Below are 23,793 nucleotides of genomic sequence, written 5' to 3' on the forward strand. Positions count from 1 at the left end.
ACTCATTTTATCGAAGGGAAGCCTGTCTGCCTAGTGTGTGATGCCTCCCCATATGGTGTGGGCGCAGTACTCAGTCACCTAGAAGATACAGGGGAACAAAAGCCAATTGCTTTTTACTCAAGGACACTTACCCCTGCAGAAAGGAACTATGCACAGATAGATAAAGAAGCATTAGCTCTCGTGGCAGGGGTTAAAAAATTCCACGACTATCTGTATGGCAGGAAATTTGTCATTTACACTGACCACAAACCTCTGTTGGGGTTATTCACAACCAACAAAATAACACCTCAAATACTCTCCCCCAGGGTTTTACGTTGGTCTGTCTTCCTGTCAGCTTACTCTTATGACTTAAAATACAAACTAGGGAAAGACATGGGACACGCTGACGCACTAAGCAGGCTACCCCTGTCTATTATCGAGCCAGACCCAGCCCCAGCTTGTAACATCATGACCATTCAGGACCTCCCTGATTCACCCATCCAAGCCAAAGACATAGCCAACAGCACAGCTAGGGACAGAATCTTAAGCAGAGTATCAGCCTGGGTAGCCACAGGTTGGCAGGCACATAACCCCGACAAAGACTTCCAACAATACTTTAACCGTAGAAATGAGATTTCATCACATAAAGGATGCCTGCTTTGGGGTAGCAGGGTCATAGTCCCCGATAAACTAAGGAACAAGGTATTACAAGCACTACATGAAGGGCACCCTGGAATTGTCAGGATGAAGGCCCTGGCCTGTAGTTATGTTTGGTGGCCTGGCCTGGACAAAGACATCGAACTCCAGGTTACAGGGTGTTATCAGTGCCCAAAATCCAGGCCCAATCAACCACACCACCCAGTGTATAAATGGGAACCAACTTCTACACCATGGTCAAGAATCCACATTGACTATGCAGGCCCCTTTCAAGGCCGCCTTTTCCTCATAGTGGTGGACAGTTACTCAAAGTGGCTGGAGGTAATTCCAGTATCCAGCATGACCTCATCCAAAACCATACAGGTGCTGCAGGGTCTTTTTGCCACTCACGGCCTACCTGATGTCATTGTGTCTGACAATGGCCCACAATTTACGTCTGCTGATTTTCAGGCCTTCAACAGATCCAACTCGATTAGACACATCACATCAGCCCCCTTCCACCCGGAGACTAACGGCCTTGCAGAACGCATGGTAAGGTCAACAAAAGACGCCCTAAAACACATCATCACCGGAGACTGGCATCAAAGGCTGGCACAATACCTTCTGAGCCAACACACCACCCCGTCCACCACCACCAGCAAAAGCCCAGCAGAACTGCGGTGGGGCCGTCGTCTCAAGACAAAGCTGGACAGACTACACCCTGATCGTGTGGCGACGGAACCAGAACATCACCCCACCGTAAAAGAATTGACAGTGGGGGACCTTGTCTGGGCCAGAAATTACACATCAGGGGACTTTTGGGTTCCAGGGGTGGTGATTGCTAAAACCGGTCCTGTATCTTATGTTATTGAGGGGGAAGGGGGGCAACAATTTAGAAGACACTTAGATCAGTTGCGGAAGAGAGCCCCTGAGAACCAGCCAGAGGGTGAGACTTACACTAGAGAAGCAACATCTGACCCAGCAACCCTTCTAACACCTGAAGGGCCCTCTCTCGACTACATGCCAAACACACACGCCTGGGACAGTCATGACGCTAGTCAGGCATCCCAAGACCAGGGGGAACAAATGGGGGACCCCAATCCCACCCCAGTGGCTATCAGGGAAGACCTAAGCCAATCTCCTGGAAGGGCAGAACCACCATTGCGACGTTCCAACAGGATCCGCAGGCCCCCAGCATACCTGCAGGATTTTGTAAGGTCATAGGTCATCTGTTTAAGGATTTTATTGTTGTTATTTGTTCTCATGTTGAGGGGGGGAAGGGAATGTTATATATTAAGATGAATTAAAGCTTAGTTAAGATGACAGCCAGCTGAAGATCAGCTGTGAGGCACCCAGCAACAACAGGGGGCGTCCTAACTCCCATCTCATTGGACCGCCCGTTCTGGTGGGACCATTTAAGGATGTGGATTGGTTATTGGTTTGTTGGCAACAGTATTTAAAGGAGCCAGGTTGTGAAGGCTCCTCAGTTCAACCACAATAAAGCTCAGTTGAAACCTCGACGTCTCGTCATCTGTCTCACCAGTCTGCCCCAATACTTAACACTATGGTCATGATATGTCTTTTTATATATTAAGTGATAACATTTCTGTGTTTCTTCAGGTACAAACTGGGTTCAGCAGATCTTAACACAGCTGGAAGTTGCCTCTAGAAAATATGATGAAGACAAACAGAAACAATGGCAGCCAACCCTGCAAGAATTATCACTAATTTCTTTTCTTGAATTTGGAGATCCAGGAAAATTTGAGGTTAGAAGTTGAGAAATACTCAGTAGCTTCTATCAAGAGGCAGGAAAGTCAAATGAAAGATTTGAAAGCTGATGTAGGACAGAGCAGCTCTGATTTAACAAAGTGAAGTTCACTCATTAGAAGAAGAAAAAAGCGAGACAGGTGCAGGAGAGGAACATGGATTTGTGTGTGAGGCTGTGTGATCAGTTTAATCAGCTCACTGCAGAAAAATGTAGATCATTGGAGCAGATTTTGCTAGTCTGAACTCTGCTCTTAAATATCATAATATTAATCTATGAGAAATAAGCTAAAGTAGGGACAGGCACTCTTTTTGGAAGTGGGACCTGCACTTATTTCAGGGTGTATGTGTTGATGAAAAGTGATGATACTTTGCTGACAGAAGTCACGAAGGAGCCACTGTCTGAACAGCAAGATCCAAGTCAGCAGAGACAACATTTTAAGCTTAGCTGGTTTGTTTTTTAGATGAATTATTTCTATCCCAAAGCTTAATCAACCTTATTTAGCATAATTTCCATTGGAATAAGGAGTGAAATTTCATCTTTGATTTTTGATAACATGCTACCTCATATGAGTAATAAATACATACCACCGCTTCAGAGACCATATATAGGAGGTATGATGACAAACAAGTCAAAAATTAGGACTTGAAGATTCAGTCAGTTTTTAATTTGTCATCATTTTAAAATATTTTCTGTAGCTTTGTATTTTATCATGAATTCTTAGTTCAGCCCATGCCCTCTTTCACAGACTATTGTAGGAAAAAAACAACAATAAAAGTCAGATAACTTAAAGAAAACTCACTAGACCAGTGATGGCGAACCTTTTAGAGACCAAGTGCCCAAACTGCAACCCAAAACCCACTTATGTATTGTCGGGTGCTGGGTGGCCATGGCCCATTGGGTGGGTGTGGCCCTTTGGGTGGCATTGGCCCACTGGGTGGGCGTGGCTGTGGTAGTCATGGCAGACTGGGTGGGCATGGCCAGGGTGGGTGTGGGCACCTCGATGTTCCTCGTGGTAAGGGATGCCTGTGGGGGTTGGGGGAGATCCAGAGGGACTTTCGTGGGTGGGACAGTGGGCAGGAGGCTCATCTTGTGGGGTGAGGTGAGGCGAGACATGGGGCAGAGCAGGGGTGGCATTGCTGCAGCGCAAGGCAAGGTGAGGCAGGGGCTGGGGCGGCTGCTGCCTGACACCATTGGCCCTTGCACATGGGGGCCAATTGTGTCCATCAGCAGCCACAACCTGCTGGCCCCTCAGTTTTGACGCGATGTGGCTGTTTGCCACCTCACGCATCACACCCAACCCTTTTGCAAATCTTTCCAGAAACTCACCACAAAGGAGGCCTGGCACAAAGGATACCAACACAACTCCCAGGAGCCAGAGGGGTGCTTCATGTCAGTGGCACTGGGCAAGAGGGAGCAAATGGCTGGTTTCGGCATGACATGACTGTTTGCCTCTGGCTGTGGCCATTTACCACCTCGCACGTCGGACCCAATGCCGCTGCCATGAGGCCACAGAACAAGCCAGGCAGAGGTAAGGAACTGGTATACCTATTTCTTACCACTGCCCGGCTTGTTCCACAGCCTCATGGCAGCGGGGCTGGGCAGGAGGCAGCAAACGGCCTGTTTTAGCACAATGTGTTTGCCTCTGGCTGCAGCCACTTGCTGCCTTGTCTGTTGCACCCACCCCCATCGCAAATCTTCCCAGAAACTCACCACAAACAATGCCTGGCATGAAGGACGCCAGCACAGCTCCCAGGAGCTAGAGGGGCGCTTCGTGGCGGCAGCAGCATTGGGCAGGAGGCGGCAAACAGCCTGTTTTGGTGCAACATGGCTGTTTGCTTCTGGCTGCGGCCATTTGCCACCTCGCGCGTCACACCCAATGCTGCTGCAATGAGGCCACAGAACAAGCTGGTCGGAGGTAAGGAACTGGTATACCAGTTTCTTACCACCACCTGGCTTGTTCTGCGGCCTCATTGCAACAGCATTGGGCCAGAGGGAGTAAACAGCCGGTTTTGGTGCAACATGGCTGAGAAACTGCGGATAACCGGCTAGGGCTGGACTAGGGCCAGGCTTGCTGCAGTCTCCCTACTCGCCCATCTGCTGGCCAGGGCTGCCTTTACTCACATGTAAGCATGGTAGATGAATACCCACCCACAGAACCTTTCCAGCACATTGTCGAGGAAATTCTGAAGCTTGCAGTAGAAGGCATTCCTCTTGGGCGGCTTCCCACTGATGGCTGAGTGGGGCTTGCTGAGGATCAAGCCATGTTTGCTGCCACTGCTTCCCTCAGAACCAGTGACCATCAGGGACCTGTCACGGGATGACTCAGGGGCACCAGGGTCCAGCCCCACAAAGCCCACCTTCTTCTCACCTGAGCTGCCAGGATACACACCCCCATTGCGCGACCTATGCACCATCCTGCAGCTGTGGTGGCAGTGGCAGCTCAGAGGCCAATCGCAGGCTGAGTGGGCCTGAGCAAGGCAGCTGTGCAGGGCAGAGGCATTGCCCGGGGCTGGAGTGGGGCAGCGGCATAGCTGGGTGGGACTGTGGTGGCAGCAGCGATGGCTGAGTCACTTTGGCCAAAGCAGCAGTGAGGGCGGTGGTGGCAGTGCAGAGGAGGCGAGGAGTGGCACCCGCAATCTGCCCAGCCTCCCCTCCATCTGCTTGGTGCAGCTCTTCCTGGGGGCCCCATGCTTGTCATTAACCCTTCCTGCACCACTCACTGAAGGTGTGGAAGAGGGGCGATGCGGCATAGCTGGGTGGGACTGTGGTGGCAGCAGCGATGGCTGAGTCACTTTGGCCAAAGCAGCAGTGAGGGCGGTGGTGGCAGTGCAGAGGAGGCGAGGAGTGGCACCCGCAATCTGCCCAGCCTCCCCTCCATCTGCTTGGTGCAGCTCTTCCTGGGGGCCCCATGCTTGTCATTAACCCTTCCTGCACCACTCACTGAAGGTGTGGAAGAGGGGCGATGCGTGATTGGAGGAGAAGGAGCACCCCTGGGGCTGCAGGTGACCTACCCCACTCCTGGACACATGCACACTAATGTTGTTTACAGGTGGTGCTTTTTTTTTTGGCTTGGAGCCGGCATCTCTGGGGATGTGCAGAGTGCCCGACTTTCACGGGGAAAAAAAAGCATCTCCTTCCTTTCTTTCCTTACCTGACTTACAGCCAGATGCCATTTCTCCTTCGCAACCTGCCACTGCCACCATGTGCAAGGAAACAAAAAAATGTTTTTTGGGGAAAAATGGTCAATCAATCAATTCCAACTTTGCAATCTTTCATGAGAAGTTGGGATTGATTGATTGACCTTTTTTCCCCCAAAACCTCCTTTGTTTCCTTACATGTGGTGATGGCAGTGGATTGCGAAGGAGAAACGGCATGGGGCTGGAAGTCAGGGAAGAAAAGAAAGGCAATTTCTGGGGGGACCAAGGATTTCTTTCCTTTCCTGCCCCATTTGTTCCGAGGCCGCTTTCTGCTCAGACGCGTTGCTCTTGGCAATGGCCCAAACTCCCACTTCAGCGCCCTCCCTCCCCAAGCCTCTGGTGTTCCACCTGCTGCTTTGGTCAGCATGCCGGCCCCCACTTCAACACCCTGCCCACTGCTGCCCAGCACGGAAACCCCGGGGCTGCAGGGGCTGGCCTAGAATGGGAAGGGCACACGCCCCACCCTCCCACCACCATGCAGGGTAATGTTGCTGCACCCATCCCCACCCAGATGCCCTTGCCTCCCCCAAGCATTTTTTTTTACTAACCTGCCTTTCAGCTGCATTCCGTTTCTCCGTTCGCTTCTCAGCCTTCACCGTGTGTTTGTGGGACTATCGGTAAAAAAAAAAGTTCCATCAGACTTTCTAACTTCTCACGAGATCTCGCGAGAAGTTAGAAAGTCTGATGGAACTTTTTTTTTTACTGATAGTCCCACAAATATGCAGCGAAGGCTGAATGGAGAAACGGAATGCAGCTGAAAGGCAGGTTAGTAAACAAATGCTTGGTAAGGCGGGGGCGGGGGCAGCAACCTAACCCTGTGTGGGTATTGATGCAGGTTGCTCGTGGATAGGACTGAAGGCCTAGGACTGGGGTAACGGTGTGCCCAGAGAGAAGGCTCTGCATGCCACCTGTGGCATGTGTGCCATAGTTCGGCATGATGGCACTAGACTGAACACTTCCCCTTGGGAATAGCAAGATAAGACTTCAAGGATTCTGGGGAAAGTTAGACCTGTGCTGCTTCCTGTAGTGCAAAAACTCCAAAATCAAACCCCTCTTGACACCTCCTTCTAGCCTAATTGGAGATTCCACCACAGCAGTTTATGATGACAAAGATCAGTGGGACTCAGTTTTTTTAGGGATGAACTTTGATATCCCTAATTTACATTTGTGTATCATTTCCTTTGCATGAATGATGTTAACTTCCCTATGATTTTAATATTGTTAAAGAGGATGGAAAAACTGCCTTCCAGAAGAATTTTAAAAACACACCTCATTCCTCAGAGGTTGCCCAAGTCTATTTTTGAAAAAAAAGCAAAAGTAAGTACTTCAGTTCTCTCAGTTATGATTTTATATATAATTAGTGCATATATCATCTATCAATGAGGTATTGTCAAATACATTTACACAATAAAATAGGACAACAATCCCAGAATCACACCAACTTTTCATGACCCGAGCAGGCCTGGATCTTAGCTATGAGAAACCTTTTTGTATTCAGAAGAAAAATTGAAAGCTTTCTTTTTCTGGTTTTCAAGCAAGCAAGAAAGGTACAGCATTGAAGTCCAAAGTCTGAGTCTTGTAGGCACTTGATGTCATTATTTAGTGTTCTATTAGTATCAGGCAACTTCATCACATCATATCAGTGTTATCACCACCCAGATTTGTTTCAACGTCAGATGAGTGGCAAATAATTTTAATAAATAAAAGAAATAAACAAAATCTTCACTTATGTATTCAAACTGAGCCATAGTTTAAAATTTCAGGTCAAATATTGTTAGCTTTGCTGCTTATTTAGGATCTTGGGAAATGGTCTTGGAAAAACTCTTTTAAAAAATTACTGTTCTCCTAATTTATTGATTTTACCTTTAATCCCTATTCAATTCATTTTTTATTTGTTTTTTATTTGTTTGTTTGCTTTCTATACCAGTCATCTCTTCTACAAGGTGACTCTGGGGCAGCTACATTTGAACTTTTATACTGCATTTTTTTTAAATGGGATTTTTTTTTAGGTTCCTAGCTCTGCTCTCCAAGATTTTACATTTACATGTCAATATATCATTTTTGCCTTAAGGTACTGGTTTTGATTCGGAATCCAAAGGACATAGCTGTATCTTACTTCCATTTTTCCAAAGGCATCAAACTGATTTCTGACCACGAAACCTGGGATCAGTTCTTGGAAGCTTTTATCACTGGAAAAGGTACGCTTGGTTCTCTTTCTGCACTGGAAAAAAAATTATGATTGAAATAGGGGAGGGGAAAGGACCACAGAGAGCCCAGGCCTTATTCTCTTGGTCCCCTGTCTGTCTGTGGAGGAGAAGCAAGATCACTGTGGATAAAGATCTCTTTTTGTTCTGTTTGTTTTTCCAATACTGAAAAATTATTTCCACTGCTTCAGTATAAAGCAACAGTAGTTCCATCTTTCTTTTCATACTGCAGAGTTCATATAACAGACTTAAACCTGGATTAACTGCACATTAGCCTAATATTTGTTATGCCATGCTATGACCTCCTCCATCTGAGTGTGGTTGACTCCATTTGAAATGACATATTGTCATACACCATAAACAGAAATTGGAATTACACAGTCTGAATGAATGGAAAACCATTCACTTTTGGTGAACATGTTACTTTCGGTAAACAGTTGAGGCAATCTAATAAACAGTCATTATTAATAAAACAGGGGCTTCAGAGACTGGGAAGCTGTCAAAAATGTCAAGAGAATGGATGCAACTATGTGGTGAAATCCTGTGTCTTTTAAAAATGTGTTGTACGTGTAAAAAAGAAACATCAGGGTTTTGACTGAGTGGTCATAAATTTTTGATTCCTCCTCTACATGCCTCTGTTAGCCAAGAAACCCAACAATATAACAACAACAACAACAACAACAATATCCCCCAGTGAGACACTACCTTGATGTGATTGTGGAGCTTGTGCACTCTGAGGAAGATGAGAGCTATTCCATAGGTTCAACCATAATGGATATGTCTCATTGGAGGAGTCAAAGAGTGTCTCTCCCATAAAAAATATGGTGAGACGTAAATTACAGAAAGCCATACCAGCTTGGATGTCGCCCGGGTTAAGAAGGTCCGTGCTAGATGTTGGAATTCCTGGATATCTGGTGAAAAATGGGCTACAGGACTCAGGACTGTTGGCTGGGCAACCAGGGCCAGCAGCTGCAGAACTAAAGGAAGAAAATGTGTTTACCTGTCGCAAATACACAGTGATTGAAAACAAAGAAATAATGATCTGTTATACAGATCAAGTCCAAGAAACAAACCAACTAATGTACAGCAAAGCTGCAATTATAACTGAGTATCTGGGATGCAAAATCAACAAAGAAGAAAAAAACAGAGCAGTATACCACAAAAATGGAAGATTGGACTGGACAATAAGATCAGCAAGTTAGAAGAGAGAACCAAAGAATAGGACTTGATTATGTATTAGCGTTTTATGAATCCAGATCGCACGCTGTTTGAAAAACTAACATACGTATGTAGAGGTTAAAAAAAATAATAACAAACTTTATAACTGAAAGATCAGCAAGTTGAGATCAGATGCAAGCAAGCTAGAACAGATGAACAAAAAGAAGCTGAAGAACAAGAAGACCAAAGAATACCTAATCAAGAAATACCACTTAAAACAAGGAAGATCAATGAAGCACTGGAAATAATAAAGCAGCAAATAACAACTGTAGCCAAGAAGATCGGCAGATACGAAGCTTTAATTGCAAATTATAGGCAGCACCTCAAATTTCAGTCCAATCAGAAAGGTTTCTACTAATCCGTCAATGGAGAAACGGCAGTGAATCAGTCAGTGCCCGACAAGGAAGAAACAGTGCAGTTTTGGGCGCAGAACAGCTTGGTTAAAAGAGGTGGATAAGAATAAAAAAGAAGTTGAAATGAAAGAACTAGTAATAATAGCAGAAATGGTAGAGGAAAGAGCAAGGAAGATCAAGAATTGGTCAGTATCAGGTGAAGATGAACTGCATGTTTTTTGGTTGAAACATCTAAATTTGCCCTTTTATTACTTGTAGACTTCAACTCCCCAAACTCCCCAAAATTCTGGGAGTTGAAGTCCACAAGTCATAAAAGGGCCATGTTTGAAGACCCCTGATCTAACTGGTCTACCCACTATTATTATACCCACTTGTTGCCAAAGAGTTTAACCACCTACTACAAGGAGGTGAAATTGGAGAGTAGCTAACATCTGGGAAAACCTACCTGATAAAGAAAGATCCAGCAAAAGGGGCATCACCAGGCAACTACAGACCAATTACTTGCTTACCAACAAGTTTCAAATTGCTAATTGATGTGGTAGCTGATGCAGTCCAACGGCATCAAATTGAAAACAATCTCTTTCCACCTGAGTAGAAAGGAAACCACCCCAACAGCAGAAGAACAAAAGATCAACTGCTAATTGATAAAGTGAATTTGGAAAACTGCAAGAGAAGGAAGACCAATCTGAATGTAACATAGATTGACTATAAAAAAACATATGACTCTCTGCCACATGACTGGATAACCAAGTGCCTAGAAATAACAGGAGTCAGTCGAAAAATCAGAAATTTTGTGCAAAAACCGATGGCACAATGGAAGACACAGTTACAGGTCAATGGTGAGAGACTGGAAAAGGACAATGGAGAAGAAGACCAGAAAAATAATGACAATGAAGTGTGCCCTTCCTTCATCCTCACAGCGATATTGACAGACTCTATGTACTGAGCTTGTCGATCAGATGGTCGGCAGTTTGGTGGATCGAATCCCGAGTGCTGCGTAACAGAGTGAGCGCCTGTTACTTGTCCCAGCTTCTGCCAACCTAGCAGTTTGAAAGCACGTAAAAATGCAAGTAGAAAAATAGGGACCACTACGGTGGGAAGGTAACAGCATTCCGTGCGCCTTTGGCTTCTAGTCATGCCGGCCACATGACCACGGAGACGTCCTCGGAGAAGCGCTGGCTCTTCGGCTTTGAAACGGAGATGAGCACCGGCCCCTAGAGTTGGAAACGACTAGCACGCATGTGCAGGGGAAGCTTTACCTTTTTTTATCTACCAAGGCAAATAGGTAGATGTGGAATGTTGCAAGTACATCACATGGTTGAAGAAGAAAAAATGATGAAGATGCATTTAAGTTAGTACACCAGGAAGGCTTACTGACTACTAGAGAGATCAAAGTGGCCTACAAGAAAGACCAAATGAAAAACAGAATGGAGGCATTTGTTCATTTACTTTGTGGGTTTGTGGGGCTAAACAGCAAAATAAATATTCTCATTATCATTTGCTCTATGGAAAAGTAATCAATATGTTCTGCTTAATTCCTATCAGTGGCCTATGGATCTTATTTTGATCATATTATTGAATGGAGCAAGCACCTTGATGACAGCAATATATTTTTTATCACCTATGAGGAGATAAAAGAAGTAAGTGAGGGGTCCTTGGTGCTCTCTGAGCTTGCTTGTTTTTTTGCAGATGTTTCATTAACCAAACTAGATAACATTATCAGTGCTAGTAGTGAGTGCGGTTTGCTGTCAGTTTATATTCTAGTGACTTGCCTGTCAGTATTGATGGGGTGGTCTTAGAGATTCTTTGATTGGGCTGTTTGCTGTTGACCTCTTTGGCAGTTTCTTGATTGGAGTATTGTTCACTTGAATGTTGTTAAAAGAGGTAAGTTTTTAATAATAAAGATTTAGATTTAATTTAAGAATAAAAAATTTTTTGGCCAATTACTATACGATAATGAACAATTTATCAGGAAATAAAAATTAGGAAATATAACACAAGGTTTCTGCTTGGTTGCCTTTCTCTAAGCAACTAATAAATATATCAGAAACATTTTCTTTTTAAAGTCAACCTCTGGATCAGCTGATCTACTCCTGCTAATACTTCAGTGAAAGAATGAAGACTATGCTTTGTTTCACTTGTTTATTTTTTCTAATTCATATAAGTTGAAACTGCAAATATCAACATTTTTGTGTGGTAACCAGAACAAGACTTGGAGTTAAGAGATTTGAAATGTTTCCAGGGAAGCCTTAGTAACTTACGTTATATGTATTTTGGGGTTATTCAGAATCCAGCCTCAGCAATGAAAAAAATAGCCAAATTCTTCGATTTTTCTGTGACTGAAGAAAAGATTGAGACCATTGTAAAGGAAACAAGTTTTGAAAATATGAAAGATAATTCAGGAACCTATGGAAAATTGGGCCCGATACTTTTCCGCAAAGGTAATATGTAATATTTTTAATAATTTTGCCAATGAAGCCTCATTGGCTAGGTCTTCTCTAACCTAGTGGCTTTATAGTTGGTGGGATTTCAGCTCCCATTACTCCAAGTATTCAAAGTGGTGAACAAGGGGCAGACAAGTACAAATGAGGAGATACAGGAAGCAAAACAAGTGTATTTTGAGTGGGTGAACCTCCAAAATAAGAGGCTACTTGATTTAGGTCGTGAATTAAGATTTGGATGGCACGGTTACCTATGGTATGACAAGGTTAAAAGTAAATGTTGATTTTAATAACCACTTTGTTAGGCGTGCCATACTAAGAGTTTGGAATAAATGGTAAAACAAAGCTTTCTGTAAAGATGCCTCTCTGGGTATCACCCCAGGAAGCTTTTTAAAGAAAAGAAATGGTGAAATAGTATCTTTTAATTTTGTGATCCTATCCTTAACTCTAAGGAGGAGTTAGACTGAAAAGGATGTGTCTGCCATTGGTTTACATATTTACAATTGAAAGAAAGACTTAAATCAGACAAAGAGTTAGGGGTTTGATTTTTGTGAAAAAAATGCCACTGGAGAGAATGGAGAACAGGAAGCAGAGCGGCTCTGCGCAGCGACGCAGAGTAGAGAAGAGCACTTGCTTGAACCTCTGCATCGCCCCACATCTGTTAAGTATTGGGATTGGTGAGACATTGACAAGGCGGTGGTGAAAAGCAACAGCACATTTATTAGGTTAACACAGAAGCAGCACTAACTGCCGCTTAACTTCTATTTATACCAGCCACCGATAGGCGGAGGCCAATGGAATTAAAGCTGTATTTCCCGCTCAAAACACAAGCTAACAATTCTGCAGACAAGCAGTCTGGAGTTTAAACAGACACAGCAGTTAACTATTAATAACGGTTCCCAAGTAATTTACATCAATATATAACATCTCCCTTCTCCGTTCACGAAATGGCATCCCCGTTTCCTGCCGCTTCTCCTGAAAGCAAAAAATTTCAACCTGCTTTCCCATTCTGGTGCATTTCTCTCCTGCTGATACGGAGTTCATGGAACTAAAAAAAGTTCAGTCAGACCTTCCAACTTCTCATGAAAAAAAAATAATCTCCTGAGAGGTTGGAAGGTCTGACTGAATTTTTTTCAGTCACTATAATAAATTTCACCAAGCCCTGTCTGAAAGTTTTCTTGCCGATTAGAACCAAATCTGAATAAAGGAACAATGCTGTCTTATGCAGCCTGATAGTCACCTACAAAAATGGAAAGGTATTAATCTTTGTTACTCACCCAAAAGCAAATAGCTAGGAGAACCTTTTTGAGGGATGAGGCAAGGGAGGGAGATTTTTCCCAAATCTGAGACCTGGAACATTTCCTAAGCATGCATAAAATCTCCCTGTTAAAATTAACATTTCACAAACCAGATGAAGTGGACTCCAAAGCCTAAAAATATGCCATGGAAGTGTCTTTCCTGTGCAATAAAACCCTTTGTTGCTTCTAGTGGAGTTTTGAAGAATAGCTATTATTTGGGTTAACTGAAGGACATTCTCTCCCTCTTCCTTCCTACCCTTCACCCATCATTGTAATTGTTTTTTCTTTTGTTTTTTTAGGCATAGTAGGTGATTGGACATCTGCCTTCTCAGAAAGCCAGAGGGAAAAAATGGACAGAAAATTTGAGGAGAGTGTAGCGAAAACTAAGCTTGGAATGATGTTGAATTATGAGCCGTACTGCAAAAACTGAAGAGATCGTCAGTGCTATGAATCTCTCATGTTCTGATTCTCTGCATGAAGATAAACATACTTAAGTTGTTCAAGAAGAATTGGTGGTGCCTTCCTCAGTCTCCAGATGTGCCAGATGTCATTCCCGATAATCCCAACACTGCTATTGATTGGGTTATATGATGAGTCAAAGATTATAGGAAAATAAAAAAATAAAATAAAATAAAGCTGCTTTCAGGACACTATTCACTCTTTTCTCCTCTTTTGGATATTGACATTAAGTGGAAGAACTCTTCCAGAATTAATAAAATCCTAGACTTACCTATAAGATGAAAGAATTTACTCTCTTATTCTGTACAAAATTTATTGAGCAATTGTTGAAAGACTAAAATGACTAAGAGGCTTTTATTATCCCCTTAATAAAATTATTTATAAATTTTGGTTTGCTTTAATACATTAATTCACCCCAAAACTCGAAATCCAACAGAGATAGCTTCTTGGTTCGAAACTTATACCAAATGTCCTCTTCTCTATGACCACTAGCACTAGCCACACCTATGAAAGAGGTCCAACTTCTGACAGATATTACATTGCTGCTTCCCTCATTTTGACAAAACTCTACACATACCCTGGCAAACTACAGACATCTTGTGTATAATTCCCCTGTACATGTTTATTTAAAAGGAAATAACATTATGTCTTACTTGATTATTATTATGTAAAAGCCAGCTAAAGTACCAATGTCCACTAGCAAACTTTTCTCCACTTAACTAGTGATTTAACCAGCCAGTTCCTTTGAGATGACAAATCCCATAGGGCTAACTTTCAGATAAATGTGTGTAAGACTACAGGCTTATAGCATAATCATATCCACAGACCAGTACACATCAAGTCCTTATTCCCCTCTGCTCTGCATTGATGGGGCCACACCTGGAGCATTGGAGATGGTTCTGATGTCACAGTTCCAGAAGAATAATTGATAGGTTAGAAGAGTCTCAGAGGACGAGCAACAAAGATAATAGAGGGACTTGAGGACATGCCCTATGAAGGCAGGCTTCTCTCTATAAGAAATAACTACATCTCTACAGAAATAGAGCACAACAATGATGAAAACTGTAAACTTGAATGCATTTGGGTCATTATAAAAGGGGGAAAAATGACATTGCCATAGGTGTATACCAAGGGTAGGCAACCTCAGCTCTTTTATGACTCATGGACTTCTACTCCCAGAATTCCTGAGTCAGCTATGGGAGTTGAAGTCCATGAGTCATAAAAGAGCCGAGGTTGCCTACCCCTGGTGTATACTATAGGCCACCCAACCAAACAGAGGAAATAGATGAACTTTTTGCTAGTCAGCTAACTAAGGTATGTAGGAAGCACATCACAATAGTAATGGGAGACTTTAACTATCCTGACATCAACTGGGAGACAAACTCTGCACCAAGTGGAAGATCAAACAGATTTCTGACAAACCTAGCAGACAACCTTGTCACCCAAAAGGTAGAGAAGTGAACTAGGGGATTAGCCATTTTGGATTTAATTCTCATTAACAGAGATGAAATGATAGAAGGTGTTGAAGCCACAGGAACCTTGGGAGGAAGTGATCATGCAATATTGGAATTCAACATTATGGAAACACAAGTAATAGAACACAGTCAAACTAGAGCCTTGGACTTTAAGAGTGCTAATTTCTATAAACTTAAGAGAGGGCTTGGGAAGGATTCCATGAATGAGAATCCTCAAGGGAAAACAACTCAAGAAGTTTGGGAAATTTTGAAAAGTGAGATAATAAAAGCTCAGTCTACTATAATACCAACGAAGAGGAAAAATAACAGCTCTCAAAAGAAACCAGCATGGCTGCATAAAGAACTCTCTGACAAATTGAAAGATAAAAAGGACAAGTATAGAAAGTGGAAAGAGGGGCACATAACTAAGTCAGAATATCAGCAAATAGCCCGAGCCTGCAAAGATGGTGAGGAAAGCTAAGGCTCAAAATGAACTAAGGCTTGCGACCAAAGTCAACAATAACAAAAAAAAGCTTCTTTCAACATGTAAAAAACAAGAAAAAAGTGAAGGAAATGATTGGTCCATTAGTGGGAGAAAGTGGCAAGAAGGTGACAAGCAATAGGGAGAGAGCAGAACTATTTAACTTGTTTTTTGCATCTGTCTTTACACAAAGGGAAAAAACAGACCAACCTATCAAAAATAGTGCCATAAAAACAGAATAGAAACACAAGTTAAGATAGGCAAGAAAATGGTAAGTGAGCACCTGCCAGCCTACAGTAGATGAGTTCAAATCACCATGAACAGATGGATTACACCCCAAGGTTCTCAAGGAACTGGCAGATCTCAGAACCACTGAACTATATTTTTCAAAGATTCTGGAGCACTGGGGAACTACCAGAGGATTGGAAAAGAGCTGATGTAGTTTCCATCTTCAAAAAAGGGAAAAAAATGGATCCAGGAAATTACAGACCTATCAGCCTGACCTCAATATCTGGGAAGATTCTGGAAAAGATAATCAAACAACGAATCAGCGAGCACCTAGAGGCAAACAAAGTAATTACTAAAAGCCAACATGGGTTTGTCAAAAACAGATCATGCCAGACAAATCTTATTGCATTCTTTGACCAAGTGAGAAAATTAGTGGATCAGAGGAATGCTGTGGATATAATTTCCTTGGACTTCAGTAAGGCATTTGATAAAGTAGATCACAACCTACTACTTGATAAGATTGAAAAATGTGGGTTAGACAGCATCACCACCAGATGGATTCGTAGCTCGCTGAGTGGCCGTACTCAGCGTGTGGTCCTCAATGGAACTGCATCTACATGGAGGGAAGTGTGTAGTGGGGTGCCCCAGGGCTCTGTTCTGGGCCCAGTGCTCTTCAACATCTTCATCAACGATTTGGATGAGGGAATAGATGGGGAACTCATCAAATTTGTAGATGACACCAAGCTGGCAGGAATAGCCAACACTCCAGAAGACAGGCTTAAAATACAGAAGGATCTGGACAGACTTGAACACTGGGTGCTATCTAACAAAATGAAATTCAATAGTGAAAAAAACAAGTTTCTACATTTAGACAAGAAAAACCAAATGTACAGTTATAGTATAGGGGGTACCTTGCTCAATAGTAGTAACTGTGAGAGGGATCTCGGAGTCCTAGTGGACAATCACTTAAATATGAGCCAGCAGTGTGCTGCAGCAGCCAAAAAAACCAACACAGTGCTAGGCTGCATTAACAGAGGGATAGAATCAAGATCATGTGGAGTATTAATACCACTTTACAATGCCTTGGTAAGGCCACAGTTGGAATACTGCATCCAGTTTTGGTCACCACGATGTAAAAAAGATGTTGAGACTCTGGAAAGAGTACAGAGAAGAGCAACAAAGATAACTAGGGGACTGGAGGCTAAAACATATAAGGAACGGCTGCTGGAATTGGGTATGTCTAGTTTAATGAAGAGAAGGATGACGGGGGACTTGATAGCAGTGTTCCAATATCTCAGGAGCTGCCACAAAGAAGAGGGAGTCAAGTTATTCTCCAAAGCGCCCGAAGGCAGGACAAGAAGCAACGGATGGAAACTAGTCAAGGAGAGAAGCAACCTAGAACTAAGGAGAAATTTCCTGACAGTTAGAACAATTAACCAGTGGAACAACCTACATCACTACATCACCACATGTGATTATAAGTTATTACTACATTATACCAAGTGCCAGAAATCCTGCATATAGCGAACCTTGTATTGACAGAAGATGAAAAACATGATTTTTTTTAACATGGTATTTGCTCAGAATAAATGCAGGTGGCCTCAACTGAGGCAGGGGAAGGGGGATCACAATAACCTTAACAAAGTAATTTATATTTGGAAGATATGTGGATGAATACTGAATCTGGTGTATGAGGACGACCATAGGAAAAGTTAGAACAATTAACCAATGGAACAACCTGCCTCCAGAAGCTGTGAATGCTCCAACACTGGAGGTTTTTAAGAAGAGACTGGACAGCCATTTGTCTGAAATGGTTTGGGGTTTCTTGCCTGAGCAGGGGGTTGGACTAGATGACCTCCAAGGTCCCTTCCAACTTTAATACTACTACTATTACTATTACTATTTATTACTTCTTCTTCTTCTTCTTCTTCTTCTTCTTCTTCTTCTTCTTCTTCTTCTTCTTCTTCTTCTTATTCTTATTATTATTATTATTTATAAATTGGAATGTCTAGTTGGGGGAAGAAACAGAGAAAGAATATATGGCTTTCAGATTTCTCATTGTGGACTTAAGTACATTTTTACCTTTGAGTTGTATATTGCTTCTTTAACTCTCATTTTGCTCAGCACCACTCTGCATAGAATAATAAACAAAACAGCCAGCAGATGTCACCCTTTTATAGTGTATATCTTTGTTTCTTTGTTTCTTCAAGAAGAATGGAAGATGAGTAAGGACATCATTTGAATTTCTGATATCAACAAACAGAAATTAGGAAGAAGAGACAATTGGGTGATTTCTTTAAGCTTGTATTAGTTGATTCATGTGAGGTAAAGAATGTCAAATTTAAGTAAATGTATTCTTAATACAGGTTAATTTGCTAATCATTACTCAGTAATCCTCATTGACAATGAAATTGTGTAATTAAAAATTTACTTCTACAATGATTAAAGGTAAAGTAAAGGTTCCCCCGCACATGCGTGCTAGTCGTTTCCGACTCTAGGGGCCGGTGCTCATCTCCGTTTCAAAGCCGAAGAGCCAGCGCTTGTCCGAGGACGTCTCCGTGGTCATGTGGCTGGCATGACTAGACGCCAAAGGCGCACGGAACGCTGTTACCTTCCCACCGTAGTGGTCCCTATTTTTCTACTTGCATTTTTACGTGCTTTCGAACTGCTAGGTTGGCAGAAGCTGGGATTATTATAGGATTATTACAGGATTGATAGAGATAAAAGAACTCATACATCTGAAAAACAGCTTTATTATTTCTACTTGTTATTTTCAATTTATGTTCAGGGGCCATCTGTCAAATTAAGTGATAGAAGAAACAAACAAGAACAAATTTGGTATTAAATACACACACACACACACACACACACCATAATACTCCCATTTTACTCCTGGTGCTGGTGTTTCATTGCAAAACCAGTATCATCAGCAGAAATGCAAGGAAATGAGGTTGTGAATAAAAAGTGTCTCCCCTTCCATTGCTAACTCATTGCATCTGATTTTTGCTGAAGACCAACATTTTTAATATTATTCCAAATATGTCTTTGATTGGAAGACTCTTTATAATGGACACAGTTTCTCTCTGCAGTTCATCCAGTGTTATCTGAGGTCTAATTCCATCCACTGTGAAAACCTCTATGGGATTTGTCATCTCAAAGAAATTGGCTGGCTAAATCACTAGTTTAGTGGAGATAGCTTGCTAGTGGACATCAGTACTTTGGCTGGGTTTCTCATAACAACTTTAGTAACTTAGAAAAGGTGTAGAAGAGATTTCCAGGCTTATAGGTACCCAGGCCACATGCAGTTTTTACATATGCAATGTACTGGTATAGACTCAGGATAGCCTTCAGTTGATAGGGCAGAAATAGATCGTGTAGTAGTGAAGGAACAGTTTCAGATGGTATGAAAATAGTCTATATCCATTGGCTGGTATAAGTGTGTTACAGTTATTTGCATTCTTTAAGGGAGCTGAAATAGAGAAAGAGAAAATCCCTGGCCATCACCACTTTTCTTCTAGTGGTGTTGTGTGTTTGTGCATTTTTGTGTGCTTTAATAGACCTCCCACAGAAAGATTCTTTGTTTCAAAGCATGCCACCCACATTAAGAATTTTTGGCAAATGCTATGAATATCTGAATATAATCAGGCAGCTGCTTTTAATTTTGGCATTCCCTACCACCAAAGTCTCCAACACCATCTTTAGTTCTAAAACAGACTTCACTCAAGCAGCACTGAGGAGGCCAGGAATTTGGATGTACCACCTAAGCGTGTACTTGCATAGATATGCATAGAAAGAGCCATATAGGTAGAATGAGTGTCACTGGGGATTCTTACAGATCATTCTGCTTCCTGTGCTCTGGCATGGAAGAGATAGGCCTACAGCAGGGGTAGGCAACCTTGGCTCTTTTATGACTCGTGGACTTCAGCTCCCAGAATTCCTGAGCCAGCCATGCTGGCTGAGGAATTCTGGGAGTTGAAGTCCACGAGTCATAAAAGAGCCAAGGTTGCCTACCCCTGGCCTACAGTATTGTCTTTCTCTTTCTAAAGGACCAGACCAATTGGTATTAAAGAGGGTAAAGGTGAAATCATTGCTGTGGGTATAACTGTTAGCACTGGGAGATGTTCGTGTGAATTTTTAATTTAGAAAAAGAATGACTCTCATTAGTTTTTTTTAATTCTTGCATGTATGTTTTTAAAAGGATATCTTTTTTACTTCAAAGAATAAAATTTTGGTGAAATAATTGTAATTTTTCACTTTCTTAGATGCACAGACATCAGTAATTGTGTAAGTATAGTTACCATACAATCATCTCACGAACAGGGAATATAATCTTTCTGGTCTGTTATATCTCATTTCAGCCCAAACACAGAACAGTTTGAGGCGTCTCTCCACATAAGCCTTTGGGAAATCAGAATAGATGAAGTCAGGGAAAATGAACCGTGAACGAGAAAAAAATAAAGAGCAGCATGCTTTGTCATTTTACAATAGGTCAAAAGCACCACCAAACAAATCCAAAAGAAATTCTAAACCACTCTGAGGATGAGATAGAAAACTATACCTTTTCTTCGCTGGAGAAGAAAAATGGGAAGACAGATTGTAATATGATTTTTGACTGTAGAAATAAAACACTGGGTGGAGACACTTTCTAAGCAAAGTCATATACCGGTAATATGATGAATAGAGTCATATATTTGAGAAGGGCTACAGTTGTTGCTGCATTAAGAATCATTTGTGAACTCATTTCAGATTTTCTGCAACCTTGCTGTCATCTCTTTGAAGTAAAATGACCAGGGTTTTTGTTTTTTTTTGCAATGTCCTTGCTTTATTGCACAAAGTAGCAGTCTTTTGCTAAGATATTCACTCTCCCTCAAAAAAGTGCTGTTCTCTGCAATTTTCCTCAAGGAGAAAAAAAACAACAACCAATAACAGGGGAAACACATTTGGACTTGAACAGATACCCAAAGCTGAGCAATGGCTACATTCCAAACAGAGGGGATAAATCACTTATTTCTAGATGTGTGGTATTCCCCCCCCCCCCCTTTAACCATACACAGAGAAAATCTTTTTCCATATTTATACTAAAATACTCTGTCAAAGGAACAAATTGAGTTGAATATAGAGAAATTCCACTGCTCATAACTCCGCTGATATATTGTATTTACCTGCTACAGATGATCTGAGCTCTGCCTGCTTTGCATCTTTTTTAGATTAAAAAAGCAACATTTAGTACTGAAAGAATCTTATTATACAGCAACTGAATTTTAGGGCTACAGTGCAAAACCAGTGCCACTGGGATGTTATTTCAGACAAAGTGTCTCTTTTGTTATATAGAGTATTGTTAAATTATTAAATAAGTAATTCAATAAATATTAAGGAGCAAAAGGCAGAGAAAGCCTTCAAATGCAGTTGGGAGGCAATTCCTGCTCTAGATTCTCTAGTCAGTGCACATATTTTCCTTAATTTTTTTTTTATAATTTTGTACACTGTTTGTTTGGAGTAGAGTATGAAGGTTCAGTTCCATTCCTATTCCACCCCTTTCCCCACAAAGAAATAAAGCAAAAGTTGTTTCCATGTTTGAGAGAATGTAAGAATAATTTTTGACATGGGCTGTAATAGCAGGTTGGATTCACCCTGCCAATTTTAATGGTTTGAATGGAATTTAAATCACGGCTTACCAATATAAGCTAAGCTTGGGTACGATAGTCTTGATCTAGTATGTATTTTCCACAAAGTGCTTACAAATTAGAAATACAAAATGGGCCAATTCAGGTATAAATTTTGGTTTAATAATCCATGGCATATTAAGCATCTAAAATCTAGCTTTCTGCCTACTTGTCATTTCTATTGTGTTTAATTCTTTTAAAGGGTTCCTTTTATATCCACATGGGATATAAAAGAGCCTTGGTGGAGCAGTGGGCTAATGCCTCCTTAAGTAACACCAGCTGCCTGCAATTAGTGCAGGTTCGAGTCCCACCAGGCTCAAGGTTGACTCAGCCTTCCATCCTTCCGAGGTAGGTAAAATGAGGACCCAGATTGTTGGGGGCAATAAGCTGACTTTGTAAAATGCCGCTTGGGGGGGGGAGGCAAAAGCCCTAATAAGCAGGCATATACATAGAATGAAGGCTATTGCTAAGCACATTGATTTGTGCTTCTTAGATTGTAAGCCATCCTGAGTTTTCGGAGAAGGGCGGGATATAAATGGGATTAAAAAAAGTGGTTTAATTTCAATGTACATAAAAAGGTAACAAAATCAGAAAGTTCTTGACCTATGACCACAACTGAACCAAATTTTCCATTGCTAAGCACGACAGTTGTTAAGTGAGTTTTGCCCCATTTTACAACTTGCCACAGTTGTTAAGTGAATCATTGCAGTGGTCAAGTTAGTAACATAGTTGTTCAGTGAATGTGGCTTCCCCATTGACTTTGCTTGTCAGGTCACAAAAGGTGACCACATGACCCCGGGAAACTGCAACTGTAATAAATACATGCCAGTTGCCAAGTGCCTGAATTTTAATCACCTGACCACAGGGATGCTGCAACATTGTAAGTATGAAACACAGTCCTAAGTCACTTTTTTCAGTGCTGTTGTAACTACGAATGGTCACTGAACAAATGGTTGTAAGTCAAGGACTAACTGTATGTTGCTTCATCAAGTTAGCATTTGTTTAAACTTGGTTGATCCAGAAAATCTAAACAGGATTCAACAGTTCCCAAAGATGTTTTTTCCCCAAAACGCAGTTGGACTTTCTTAAACTTCTCATCCAAGAAACTTTTTCAATAGGATTCAATAGGGTTCTGCCTGAATAGGAGACCATTAGGAAATCCCAAGACTGGGAAGAAAGCAGTGGAAAATAATGTCCATACCGTTGCCCAAAAAAATCTATCCATTTGTCCCTGAACTGACCTGGTGTTGAGTCAGTTTTCTTTTGACAGCATCATCCAGTAGCTATATATCACCGTATAGCTAGCTGAAGCTGGTATGCCACTGTAAATCACTAGCGGGGAAATTTGAACTTGGCTTGGGCGGGCGCGCACTACACATAAGCACACCTGTTTAAAGCTGACGCTCCGACTAGCGCTTCCCTTCGCCTGTCGCTAGAGGGCGAGCGGCTCCGTCCCTCAAGCGGTCGGTCGGGGCAAAATTTTATGCCGGCCCAGGTGCGAGCCGCGCAGCAGGTGTTTTAGATTAAAGGTGAAATCAAACACGCGGGCTGGTTCGCAGTTCCCTCCCCCCGTTTCCCCTCCCGCGGGTGGATCGTTCTCTTTGTAGCGGCGGCTTGAAAGAGGTTCCCCCCTCTCTCCCAGCTCCACTGAAGCCAGATGGTACCTCCCAAGGTGAAGAAATGAGGCTTTCTTCAGGAACAGGATAAGAAGCCCTTGGGCTTTGCGGGGAGGGCGGGGGAGGGGGGAAGAAATAGAGCGACCACACCTGAGTGCAAAACTGCGGACGAGCGCCAGACGGGCGGCGAAGCAGCCTTAAAGCAGACTTGTTGCCCTATGGTGGTCGTTAGGAAGTTTACATCCCAGATACAGTGTCCGAACGGGTGGGCGGGCAGGTGTGACAATTTGCGACCTGCGGACTTCAACTCCCAGAATTCCTGAGTCAGCCATGCTGGCTCAGGAATTCTGGGAGTTGAAGTCCACAGGTCGTAAACTTGTCACAGTTGGCTATCCCTGGTGTAGAAGCTTTAGTAGACCTCCTGAAAATAGCATTGAGAAGATAGAAAGCATATTTTCCTTGAGTCAATGTGCTCATAATAATTCTCAGGCCTTGTTCTGTGTACATGGCAAAGAAAAGAAATAGAGCAGAAAGAGAACGGGAGAGAAATAACTAGTTCAGATATAAATTCCACAGTTGTATCAGAATTAACAGAGTTGGAAGGGATCCTGGGGGGGGGTGTCTTCTAATCCAACACCTGTTCAATCAGGAGACCCTATACCGGTTCAGACAAATGGCTGTCCCATCTGTGCTTAAAAACCTCCAGTGTTGGAGCATCCACAACTTCCGAAGGCAAGCCATTCCACTGCTTGTTCTAATAGGGAATTTTTTCCTTATTTTCTAGGTTGGTTCTGTCCT

General features: G+C 42.4%; 2 protein-coding genes across 2 annotated transcripts in view; both read left to right on the forward strand.

Moving 5' to 3' along the window:
• The window catches only part of LOC308668791 (sulfotransferase 6B1-like), a gene marked incomplete at its 5' end in the record, with an annotated part of 19,098 nt that extends 4,947 nt beyond the window's left edge, over positions 1-14,151 (forward strand). Inside the window, 6 exons of the mRNA XM_081328960.1 lie at positions 2,236-2,381; positions 6,808-6,897; positions 7,652-7,778; positions 10,901-10,995; positions 11,643-11,796; positions 13,394-14,151. Coding sequence (XP_081185086.1) covers positions 2,236-2,381; positions 6,808-6,897; positions 7,652-7,778; positions 10,901-10,995; positions 11,643-11,796; positions 13,394-13,524 — 743 coding nt within the window. The 3' untranslated portion in view covers positions 13,525-14,151. The remainder of the gene's footprint in view (positions 1-2,235; positions 2,382-6,807; positions 6,898-7,651; positions 7,779-10,900; positions 10,996-11,642; positions 11,797-13,393) is intronic.
• LOC308668787 (uncharacterized protein) overlaps positions 1-23,793 on the forward strand; it is a 497,063-nt gene that overhangs the window by 363,379 nt on the left and 109,891 nt on the right. The gene's annotated exons all lie outside the window — the stretch shown is intronic.

The sequence above is a fragment of the Vipera berus genome, assembly GCF_964194415.1.
Source record: "Vipera berus genome assembly, chromosome: 1".
Lineage (NCBI taxonomy): Eukaryota > Metazoa > Chordata > Lepidosauria > Squamata > Viperidae > Vipera > Vipera berus.